The sequence below is a fragment of the Nannobrachium achirus genome (genome assembly GCF_963921795.1).
Source record: "Nannobrachium achirus genome assembly, chromosome: 5".
NCBI lineage: Eukaryota > Metazoa > Chordata > Actinopteri > Myctophiformes > Myctophidae > Nannobrachium > Nannobrachium achirus.
The window spans coordinates 33129899-33142941 of NC_137814.1; the positions used below are offsets into that span (position 1 = coordinate 33129899).

At 41.3% G+C, this 13043-nt stretch overlaps 1 protein-coding gene across 1 annotated transcript in view; it reads right to left on the minus strand.

The window, feature by feature from the left end:
- LOC308285014 (A-type potassium channel modulatory protein DPP6-like) overlaps window positions 1-13043 on the minus strand; it is a gene marked incomplete at both ends in the record, with an annotated part of 84322 nt that overhangs the window by 6511 nt on the left and 64768 nt on the right. Inside the window, 8 exons of the mRNA XM_080725734.1 lie at window positions 2599-2711; window positions 2916-2963; window positions 5688-5779; window positions 5870-5977; window positions 6173-6211; window positions 6484-6610; window positions 7451-7548; window positions 8568-8722. Coding sequence (XP_080581860.1) covers window positions 2599-2711; window positions 2916-2963; window positions 5688-5779; window positions 5870-5977; window positions 6173-6211; window positions 6484-6610; window positions 7451-7548; window positions 8568-8722 — 780 coding nt within the window. The remainder of the gene's footprint in view (window positions 1-2598; window positions 2712-2915; window positions 2964-5687; window positions 5780-5869; window positions 5978-6172; window positions 6212-6483; window positions 6611-7450; window positions 7549-8567; window positions 8723-13043) is intronic.

Below are 13043 nucleotides of genomic sequence, written 5' to 3' on the forward strand. Positions count from 1 at the left end.
TTTGATCTTTATGATGTAACGCATATCTTTATTATTATTGAATGATGTATGCTGTAATGTAATGTATTGTGTGCTGGACTCTTGGAAGAGTAGCCGATGGCTAAAAGAGATCCAAATAAAAATCAAATCAAATCACAGTGATAAACCCATAGACCTGTGATGTCACAGTGATGTGTCAGGGGAACCACAGTGTCAGCAATAAGCACATTGTCCTACAGTAGGTCTAAGCTCTAAGGATGAGGACACTCAGCGTTGTGAGCTTGTAGATAGGTTATTTTCGGTGAAGAGGTTTGGTGTAGAGGGGGAAAAGAGCAGATTAAGTACAGAGTGAAAGGTCAAGTTTATTAAGTATTGATGGTTCAGGTGGTTAAATATCTGAAAACACAAATTGACATGAATCCCAAATACACTGATGATTGCGCTGTCAAACAATACATACAGTATATGGAATCTATGAAAAGGTCGTGGGGGTCCCTGCTTCATCTCTCTCTTATCTCTCTCTCAACTAAGGGGTCCTTGGCCTGAAAACGTTGAAGACCCTTGCACTAATGAAAGCCTCAAATGCCCCCAATAGCACTTGTAAACTACTGCTGACCTCGCCACCCCTAACAAGTAAATAAACCTTGGACACAAACCTCTCTCTTATCTTCATTTTCAAAACAGCTCTCTCAGCTACGTCTTCCACTTCCTTCCCCATGGGAAGCAGATGTATGCCAGCTTATTATTCCTTATGGACCTGCTCTCTGAAGATCTAATTAATGAAGAAAGCCAGCGGCCCCTTTACCTCTCTGGGGTGAGCCCTCTACACAAATCAGCTCCTGTACCAGCCATGACACTGTGCCCCAGTGTTCCAGCCAACGGGGGAGATAACAATGATGAAGTGTCTTATAGGAAATGAGAACAAGACTAGTCTCTTTTCAGAGCCTCACCCCTACCAATAAGGAAAGTAGAGGAAGGACACTTCTAAAGAGAACACCCATGGGCGCTGTGCCAGCTGCCCAGTAGTCACTGTTGGGCAGTTGGCATGCGGTTTTGACAAGACATCTATAGCTATGGCCGATTAGAGGGAGCCAACAATGTTTTGAGATTAACTGACGCTGTCCAAATCAATGTAAGCAGTCACCCTGACATGACAGCTCTAATTTAATTGAATCTGCTTACAAAACATGGGCTACCTGTCCTGAAAAAGAATCACACTTATCTAAGACCGATGACATTCGCTGCTGTACATACAGTACAGTATATAATAGTGTGATCATATTATACTAGTAAGACGCCTCAGGGCGACATGCGACCTCGACCTAAAGGGTGAGGTCGCGCCAATTCTTTGCCATCTGGCCAGTGATGTATATCGGACCAGTTACCCATATATGGAGACCCCTGGTAGCCATATATGGAGATCCATGGACTGTATATGGACATATGCTGTGAGAGCCCAAACATGCTTACTAGGTTATTCATTATGTGAAAGTCCAATGATGTCTATGCTATGACATCTGACATCATACCCTTTTATGCCCATACATGGAGAACCCTGTCTGTAGAACCAGACACAAAGATATGGGCTGTCTTGGCCATATATGGATTCTGTTAGTGTGGTATGTGGCCGATGTGGCCTCCATATATGGGCATTCCCATATGAAGTCCTGTTAGATATGGGCTTAATATTGATGACATCAGGGAACTCCATATATCGGCATAAAAGGGATTCTGTTAGTGTGACATCACAGTGAAGCCAGAGCGTGATGTCAGAGCGGCAAACCCATTCTGTTAAGAGTGGTTCCCCTGACAAGTGAACTGCATAGCAAAATGGGATGGCCCACATTACTGGAATGTGTCTCTTGCACTGATTTCTAAAATTCATTTGTCTAACAAACCAGTCAGTATATAGAACAGACTGTCACTAGTGTGTGATGGACATCAGGTCAACACAAGATCAAGACACAAAGATCATTATGTTTTACCACAAATAAAAACTGTTATGGGAAGTAGATATTTTATTTTTAAGGCAGTTAAATTATGGAGCCAGGTGCGATAACTAAGAAGACTTTTTATTGATGATTTATCTAATGTTTTTATTTACTATTACCGGTATGTTTTTTCAGTTTTTCGAATAAAGTGGTAAATTGGTTTTGGTATGCGGCCAGGTCTAGGCCTGGCTCAGGGAGGAGGACGCCATGCATAGTCCACTATGGGCATCCTAGGGGTGCGATAGGCCTAGTAGTGTGTGTGTGTGTGTGTGTGTGTGTGTGTGTGTGTGTGTGTGTGTGTGTGTGTGTGTGCGTGTGCGTGCGTGCGTGCGTGCGTGCGTGCGTGCGTGTGTGTGTGAAAGAGTGAATAGAAGTTTATTTGATCTTTATGATGTAACGCATATCTTTATTATTATTGAATGATGTATGCTGTAATGTAATGTATTGTGTGCTGGACTCTTGGAAGAGTAGCCGATGGCTAAAAGAGATCCAAATAAAAATCAAATCAAATCACAGTGATAAACCCATAGACCTGTGATGTCACAGTGATGTGTCAGGGGAACCACAGTGTCAGCAATAAGCACATTGTCCTACAGTAGGTCTAAGCTCTAAGGATGAGGACACTCACCTTTACAGTTTAATAAAAAGTACTTCATCTCGTGGCTGAAGGAGCCGTCCACATAGCCACACTTGAATTCACAAGACAAGCAGCGGCGGTTGAATGGCGGAATTGTGTCAGCGCTGTAAGAGGAGACAACACTACAATTAATTACAAGGCATCGCAAAGCTATTTTCGACAAAGAGATTTGTTGTGTAGTAGAGGGAAAAAGTAGGGGACCAAGTAGAGCCTGAGAACGCTCAGTGGTTCCCAACATGAGGGCCCACATGGAAATCTCAAAAGTGTTTGCGTGTTGGGAATCGCTGCAATAGCTCTCATAGGTTTACCTGTACAGGTGTCGTCGTTTTGGGTCATCCTCTGTGCTCAGAAAGTATCTGGGAAAACAATAGCAACAGTCAATTCATAATGACAATGATTCTCAACCCTTTTTAATTCAAGATCCAGCAGCTTTATATACGTAAACCGAAGGACCCTAATTTCATATGATTATTATCCCCAATCAATACAGCAAAATCCTGGAAGATCCTTTTGGTTGCATTTGTACACTATCAGTGTTACACACCATTCTATTCATAACTTTGCCAAAACACAGACACACTTCTGCTGTCAGAAACAAAAAAAACAAAAAAAATCAGGAACCACAAAACTTGATCACAGGATTTATTGAGATTGAAAAATAAACTTTCTGGGTAAAGTACATTGAACTGGTTATGGAAACAAGCAAGCAAGTATGTAAAATAGACCTCAGGCTCTTCCTTGCCTTTTCCACTAGTTCCCAAACATTTGAAACTAGTCTTTTTCATTGTTTGATGTTTTTGAACAGTAAATTATGACACACGCACTTGTGTGGACGTAAACACCCATAAAGCACGTGCACTAACACTAACATACACCACCAGGGGTTGTCTGACAACCTATTCCAATAGACCGTTTGTCAGCCTTCTGATTGGTCCCTGAGACTCCCTGACTGGCCAACCAGAAAAAAACATTCACTTTTTGCTATCGGGGGTGGAGTTTGTGCAGTGGAGAATGTTGCTTCAGCCTTTCAAAAACTGTCCGCAGTGCGCGACACGGAGATCGGCCGGTACGGTGATAGCGACGGCAAGCGTCAAGCGATCTCGCTCATCATAACGAATAAGCTTCAACAAACTAGTTCACATGTACCTTATCAATGGTCTAAGAGTCACGATTGGGTACATATAATTTAAATGGGCAGAATTACGAAAAGCCAGCCTATTATGTGAGGAGAAACATTCTCTCTGTCCTCTTCCTAGTACCCAAGATGCAATGCGCTTCTCTTTCTATCTCTTATCCAGAGGATTAAACTAATTAAAACATTTATTTTTCGGGGGAAAACTACTGTTTTGCTATGTAATTACTGTACCTTTTTCTTCCCTTTTTATTAATATCACGTAGATGTGTTTTTTGTGGTACTTTATATAGCTGTAATGAGGCTATGAAGGGAAAAAAAATCGCATCCACTACCACTATAAAAGAATCTGCAAAGAGGATTCTGTCCCACTGGGATTAAACAAATTAAAACATATATTTTAGGGTAAATCCCCTGTTTTGCAATGTAACTACTGTACCTTTGTCTTCCCTTTTTATTAATATCACCTAGGTGTTTTTCCTTTGGTACTTTATATAGCTGTAATGAGGCTATGAAGGGAAAAAAAATCCCATCCACTTCCACTATAAAAACAATCTGCCCAGGGTTAATGTCCCATCATAGTAACAGGGCAGAATGGGGCGGGATTTGCAAAAGGGTTTATTGGGCTATGGGATCTAGGGTAAACACCTGTGTGTGATTCAATGTGCCAACTCCAAATAAACAATAGCCCTTTTTTATGGTCATATTGATTAAAGTAAGTAAGATAATGTTACATGTTAGCATGATACTAATTAAGAATCTCTTCCATTAGGTGTAGCAGAGCCTTTCCAGTGAGCCAACATGCTCAATAATACCAGCACCCTGACCTGACCCTGAATGGAACACAACCTTAATTAGTGTCATTGGTAAGGGAAGTAACATTACCCTTCTATTTTAAGCCAATATGAATTGGAGCTTAGAAGGCCGCGGCCGCCGGTCTTATTCGCTCCTTCTGTGTTACTGAACAAACACTCTATAGCATACATGGGCAACTGGCGGCCCGGGAGCCACATGCGGCCCCCACCTTCACTTAATGCGGCCCGCTGGTTAATACTGGAATACTGATATATTATTGATTTCAACTGTTACAATTCCAAACATGACCTGCTTTAATTCTGTCTATATTAGTAGCTTAATGACTAGTATAGTAGTATTAAAATGTATTTCTTTTATGTCCAATGTAGGTATTTGTATTTAGGTTCATAAAGTTAACATGAGTATATAACTAAATGTCTTTGAAATTAAATCAAAATGTTACATTTCAGCATTCCTATTCAAAAACAACAAAAAAGAATTCAGGATTCCAATTCAAAAGAAGCAAAAAATAGCCGATCTACAAGCTGCGATGCGTTTTGAACTTGTAGATCTGCTATTTTTTGCTTCTTTTGTATGAGATACTAGAATGACAAAGTAGGGCATAGCAATATGCTATGTGGCCCTCTGGAGTGAAGCTGGAAATATAGTGGCAACTTTGATGATGGTGAGGCCATCATCAAAGTTGCCCACCCCTGCTCTATAGCAACGAATACTATCAGAATATAGAGATATTTAAACCAAAGAAAATCACTTACCCTACCTTTAAAGATAATAGATTGTAACCTGGCTGACGTACTATGTCTACACCATGATACAGTAGATTGACTACACCCAGATTTGCACAATATGCACCTAGATAAGTTGGTTGCAACCCACCATTAAACTCGGAGAATAAGAAGCAAATACTGCCAGTAGCACACATAACACTACCTGTAGCCTAGTGTTACCGTGTCTCATCCTAATGTTTACTTTATTTTAAAGAATATATATGGCAATATTCATCTGTTTTTAAAGTATGTTAAATGATCACACAGGTAATGACTGGACTTTGTATACTATATCCATGCATCCCCAGTGTAGCTTAAACCTAAATGTGATTCCAAATATACAGTGTGGTGTGGTCAAGTCTCACATGAGGTTCCTGTGTTGATTGTAGGCCAAGATGCTGGTGACGTCCCAGTCTCCAGACGTCAGAGACTGAAGTATGTCTATACTGGAGTTGGGCTGCCACAGAACAACAGAACATTCAATGCTTTGGACCTCAGATCAGGTTGGTTTAATTGTGCTGCACTGTACAACTGCTGCCTACTTTACCTTTGAAGTAGACATTGAAATGTGGAAGAACTTCCCTCTGCCACCCTGGGGAATGGCTCTGGTGAAAAAGACCTTAAATCCATCTTGGGAGAACAACGGTGCTTCATTCTAGAGAGGAAAGAAGAAAGAATGTGTCTGTCTAAACACTTGTGCTCCATTATGCCTCAAATTTACAAAGCCACATTTATGCTTTGTCGTACAATGGTGCCACATCTACAAGCTCCGGCTACTTTCATTCACAACTAGCACACACGGTCTGGTTCCGTCCAGAACAAGCACACCAACAGTGTTTTCATCTTTTACCTGTCTATGCAGCCAGCTCTCGCTCTCGTCTTCATGTTTCTGAAAATACAAGGAAGTCTTTGCATTAAAAACTGAATCAAAGCCAGTTTAATTATAAGTGTAATGTTGCAGCAATGTGGGACTGATTACAATCAGTTACTTTATCTGCTGCTGCGTGGCTTAATGTAATTTAGAAATGAAAGCAGTGTGAAATAATCTAAAGTAACTAGTAACTAAAACTGTCAAATAATTGTAGTGGAGTAAACAGTACTTAATGTAAGTGCATTCCTTGAGTAAAGGAATAGTTACTTTCCACCTCATGTACATCTCACCTTTGTGCAAACCCCAGTGGTGGCCTCACACAAGGTCATGATGGAGTTGTTCTGTGCTCTGTTCAGCCAGTTGACAGCCAGCTTGGTGCTGGAGGCCCATTTTACCATGGTGATATAATACTCCCTCCTGGAAACCAGCAGTAGTGGAAAAGGTACTTAAGTTAAAGTATCAATACTGCAATGTAGAAATACTCTTGTTACAAGCAAAAGTTAGGAATTCAAAATGTACTTGAGTAAAAGTACAAAAGTATTGGCAGCAAAATGTACTTAAAGTACCAAAGGTAAAAGTACTCATTATGCAGAATGTCCCATTTCAGGTTTTGTACAAACTTCTTTTGAAAATAGCAGATCTACAAGCAATGCGACGCATTGTGAGCGTGTAGATTGGGTGCCATGGCATTGGTCCGAAGGTTCATTAGTCCGAATTCGTTAAGAATACTATGCCTAACTCTAACCCTAACCCTAACCTTAACCTCAGTAACCCTAACTAAATTCGGACTAATGAACCTTCTGACTTATGGGCAGTCCCCGTAGATTGTCTATTTTCAAATGGCCAAAATTGATTTACAGTATCACTGAAGTGTTTAATGTATGTTATAATAATAAATAAATGTATAATATTTATAATATAAATAACTTTAAAAATCTACAAAGTAACAAGTAACTAAAGTGTTCAAATACATGTAGTGGAGTAAAAGCAATATTTGAATCCGAGATGTAGTGGAGCAGAAGTAAGAGTATTGGAAATTGGAAAGACTCAAGTAAAGTACAAACACCTCAAAATTGTAGTACTGTAAGTACAGTACTGAAGTAAATCCACTTAGTTACTTTGCACCACTGGTAACAAGAAGACCCATATCATCACCACCACTGACAAGTTCTGCTGGCCGTATACAGGAAGCGCCGCGGGGCTACACTGCTCATTAATTCATCCACAGTGTGATACCATTGACACGCTGCCACTCACCCTATTCTGGGGTCATCAGGTTTCTTCATCAGCACGGTGTGCAGGGGACCGTTCAGACTCACCACTGACAGCTGTACCACAGGGTTCTCCTCCCCGGCCTGCAGGGGGGCAAAGGGAAACAGATCACAGGTCACATAGCTGATGTCGGTTCAGGGCGGATCAGAAGTGCCAAGCCTAGCGGTGCGTTTTAACACTTTTGTTGCTATCAATTAAATCTCTTTGAAGGTCCAAGATGCCATGGTCTCCATAGACTTCCATGTAATTCATAGTGCACGCATGGATCATGCACGCCCATGCCTAGATCATGCACCACGTGTGTGCACGCTGTTCACAGCTTTCAAACAAAAAAAATCTGCTTGGAAATCTGTTCAGGCATTCATGAGATATCAGCCATTATGTTTTTACATTATGTAAACAAACATGGCTGCCATGTTTGAAAGATGGGGTTTGTTATGGGGTTAAACATGCAATTTCGCGATCGCGATCATGCCTAATACATTTTTGGAGGTCCAATTTTTTTTTCTTTTTTCTTTTTTCAAAAACGGCCCAAACTCGGGAAACTCAGGGTTTGCACAGGTAAGGTACCTATATAAACTCGGGAAACTCGGGGTTGGCACCAAAGAGGTTAACAGCGAGCGACGGATGGCCGTGTTTTCCGGAAGTGCATTATTTATTAATGGGACCCGACAACTACTGGCAATATCAGGCGATGAGGTGATAGTGGAAAACGTCGCCCAAAAACATGAAAATATGTAAACTTTTGGAAGACATCGCCCAGAGTCTATGGCTGTTGCCCGCTGTTAAAACGTAGGATAAGGTATGCTCTGTCTGTCGCACGACGGCATTGTTCCCCCAAAAACGTAAGACCTTCAAGGTGGTAGGTTGGCTAAAATCTATCTATCTATCTATCTATCTATCTATCTATCTATCTATCTATCTATCTATCTATCTAAAATAGCAGACCTAGAAGTTTGTAGGTTGGCTATTTCGGCGTGCGACACCGTCATGCAACTAACTATGAATCACGCTTTACACTAAAGGTCTTCAATGCTAAACAAACTGCGTATAAAAGAGGATGTCGAATTTATTGACAATAAGCTGTTGATTGTGGACCTGCCTTGGGGTAGTGATACTCCTGGCCTGTGGGGTACGGGGAGCCTGTGAAGATTGGAAGCTCCATCTTGGGCACCAGAGTGTCATTGATGGTTGCGTAAGCAAGCCAGAGGCCATCTGGGGACCACCAGTGGGCTATGTGGGTCTGTAGAATCTCCTCTGTAAAAAAAGAAAAAAGAAGATCCAGCAATGTCCTTTATAGAGATTAAAGCAACATGCAAAGTAAAGCAAGTAAAGTTTTATTAAGCCGAGTCACAATCTGTGATTAACCTTTGCTTTTATGAAATATCCAAGATCATTAGAGTTTCATGGAAGATGCTTCTGGTATTCTATTGATAATTTCACCAATTCAAATCCTCAAATCTTAGTGTCTGGTTCCCCAATAGGCCCTCGACTTGGCATCATTTACATAATTTGGCCCCAGGGGGAAAATAAGCCTGGCTTGACTATACCATGCACGTGCGACGTGCGTGCGTGCGCATGTGTGTAATTTTCTAAACCACATCGTCCTGTACAAATACAAATGAAGACATCTTTCATGTGACTTAATTTAAACAGACACAAGTTTAGCGGGGAGATATAGCATGCATGCCTGATTTATTGCTGTCTTCACTGCACTGTCACAGTAGAAATAGAGAGTTGTTACTCTTATTTAACGTTGACAGTGTGAAATATGTTTCAGCGGGTAGAACATACTCATTCTTCTCTCTGGATCAACATCATGTTGTCATTTCTCACACAACACAGAGAAGAGGAGCATGACAAATAATGAACTGTTTGACTAGATATGTGTTCACAACAGCTAATGATTACTATTGTCTTTGCATTAGGGAAGCATTACTCCACCTGACACATCTGCTTCATTATGGTTTCAGAAGGCTGCGGAAATAAAGGTTTACCGTATTCTATCATGATGCAGTATGATAACCGCTACACTGTGTAATTGTGTATAAATAGTAGTAATTTTCAAAATGCTTTACAGTAAGAATGAATAAAAGCAACAACTTATTTAATAAAACAGCTGTAATGCTTACAAATGTATTTAACTCTTTAGGTTTTAGGGTTTGATTGGTTGTCTCAGAGGCGGCTGTAGATCTGATGACTATATGGCATATATTTCACATTATTATCAATATCATCTGAGGATGCTGCCAGGGACCTGCAGAGAATGTTAGAGAGGCAAGGGCTGAAATTTCTAAAGGGGCCTTTTGGTGAAAACATCGGAAATAGCAGACCTCCAAGCTTACAACGCGTAGCGCTGCAATGCGTTGTTGTGAGCTTGGAGGTCGGCTATTTCCGGTACTTGATACCACACTGAACTAAGCATAATCAAGTGAATACTGGAGATGTGGCGTAACAGCATGGATTTCTACACAGAGAGGGTAGTTCTTTCAACATAAGATGCTGCATTCAAGTTCAGGAGAGTTTGGACAAGGCAATTCTCTTGAATGCTGCCTTCAGGTATGGCATGGGTAGGGGCCATTTGCATTTCTTTCACCATTGTAAAAAACGCATTCATGGTGTGGAGAGGGCACTTTTTACAGACAGATAAAAGGGCAGGGGCTCAAGCCCCCTTTGAAGTCTATGTGTGCATCTGCCTGGATGCTGCCTTTCCATCAAGACTGTATTTGTTGGTGTTGGGCTTCTCAACTCGTCTAACGGGATGAGAAAAGCTGAGAGAGCCACAGTGGTGTGACTGTGGAATGAACACCTGGTTAAGCTTCCCTTTGTTTTGAGGGTGTTGGTCTTTTCTTTGGCAATGTAGCTGCAGAGCTCTTAATAACTGATACCCAGCAGGGGGCAGAAGAGATCTGCAGACACCCACATGACTTGATTGTCTATGCACTTTTACTAGAAACTCCACATCTCCACTTCAGGCCAATCAGGCCAGCCTGTTATTTTGATACATGCCTCAATAACAAGAGTGAAGCCATTTATGAGTTCATAGTTTCAGTTTTCTGTGTAGCAGTGTTCACAAGGCCTACAGCAGCGGTGTAAAGTAACTTAAGTACACTTTCTCAAGTGCTGTACTTAAGTACAAGTTGTACTTTACTGGAGTATTTCCAATTCCCAGTAGTTTACTTCTACTCCACTACATCTCGGATCAAATATTGTACTTTTACTCCACTACAATTATTTGAAATCTTTAGTTACTAGTTACTTAGTAGATTTTGATTAATATTACAAAACATACATTAAGCACTTCAGCCCTATTTACCGGTACATTTTGGCCATTTGAAAATAGCAGATCTACAAGCTCACAATGCATTGTGAGCTGGTAGATTTGTGAAATGGGATATTCTGCATAATGAGTAGGCTACTTTCTACTTTTGGTACTTTTAAGTACATTTTGATGCCAATACCTTTTGTACTTTTACTCAAGTACATTTTGAAGTCTTAGGGTGCCCTCACACCAAAATACCTATGAGAGTGGAATCCGCGTTCCGCCAATGCATTTCAATGAGAGTGAAGCGGTTTCATGCCAGCAGAGGATTTCTGCAAAAAGCGCTCCCTTCTCATTGAAATGCATTGGCAGAACGCGGATTCCACTCTCATAGGTGCTTTGGTGTGAGGGCACCCAGACCAAAATACCTATGAGAGTGGAATCCGCGTTCCGCCAATGCATTTCAATGAGAGTGAAGCGGTTTCATGCCAGCAGAGGATTTCTGCAAAAACGCTCCCTTATCATTGAAATGCATTGGCGGAACGCGGATTCCACTCTCATAGGTATTTTGGTCTGAGCCTCAAACCACTTAATACTCACTTAGTTACTGCTGTCCACCACTGAACATTGAGTGTGGGCACACAGGTGTTCTGATGGCAAATGATTGGTTCAGAGGAAGGATCAATAGTTTATCTGTGGGACCCCTTAGTTGAGAGCTGTTCATAGATTCCATATAGTTTCATCGTTTGGCAGCACAATCAGTGTATTTTGGATTCATGTCAATTTGTGATTTCAGATATTTAACCACTTGAACCGTCTAATAAACTTGACCTTTCACTTTGTACTTAGTCTGCTCTTTTTCCCCTCTACACTAAACCCCTTTGCCAAAAAATAGCCGATCTACAAGCTCACAACACCTCACGCTGCGAGGCGTTGTGAGCTGAAAGTAAAGCCCTGCTTCATCATAAAAGGCGGTCGCACAAAAGTAGTGAAAACAGACGATCTACAAGCACACAACGCCTCGCGGTGAGAGGTGTTGTGTGCTTGTAGATCGGCTGTTTTCACTAGTTTAAATCATTTTTAAAATCATAAATACAAAGCCAATGGTTTTGGACATACAAGGTTTCCAACCGACAACAACAATATTCTACTATACTTCTGGGGACATTTGGCCACACACATATGCACGCACGCACGCACGCACGCACGCACGCACGCACGCACGCACACAAACGCGCACACGCGCGCACGCACGCACGCACGCACGCACGCGCGCACGCACGCACGCACGCACACACACACACACACACACACACACACACACACACACACACACACACACACACACACACACACACACACACACACACACACACACACACACACACACCATAGCTCTCTGTAATTTAGACAGGTGAGGCAGGGGGAAGTAAACAGCAGCTGCCCAGCAGGATTCTGTTCAAACAGAATGATTTTCTTCCCATATAGATTGCCCACATGTTGAGTTTGCAAATGAAACGCCGCTTTGTCAGAGCTCATCAAACTAACAACAAGAGCGTACACTTAATTGCAAGTCATGGTGGAAGAGCAATTTAATATTTATTTATATATAAGACCAATCCAGACAGTGGCTTCTCATTTCCTGTCTCCACACGTCCACTATGAAGCTAAATTTACAAGATACTTTGTCATACTATAGCCTATACCGACGGTGGCACATTCTGAAAATGGCCCATTTACAATCAAGACACATCGTGAAATGTAGACAAATCAATTTGTACATAAAATAATATATACTTTATTTTTGGGAAAATATAAGCAAATCTCTATACTGTTGTTTTCAGCAGTATTTTCCTGTTAGATGATACACAAGATTTTTTTACTGTAAAATCCAGTCCTATATTGCGCTGATGAGAGCATGGTCACAGAGTTTGAAATGTTGTTTGATGCCAAGTTTGGTGCTTATTGGAGCTTAGTGGTGCTCTGGGAATCATATATGGAGATTCCCGATGTCATCAATATTTTGGCAATGCCCATATATGGACGCTCCATATGGCCAAGACAGAATTAATTCGCAAATCAAGACTGCTGACTATCATCACCTGGATCTCCATATATGAAGATCAGACACTGACCTCATCAAACCCTGGATATCCATACATGGAACAGATACTTAGCTCATATGTCCAGATTAAGCATTGTTTTGGTACTGAGCCCTATGTCAAATCCTTTTTAACCAGAAACCAGCGGTCATTGTGTGCTCAGCTGAGAGCTGGTATCCTACCTCTTGCTATTGAGGTGGGGCGGTTCTCAGCT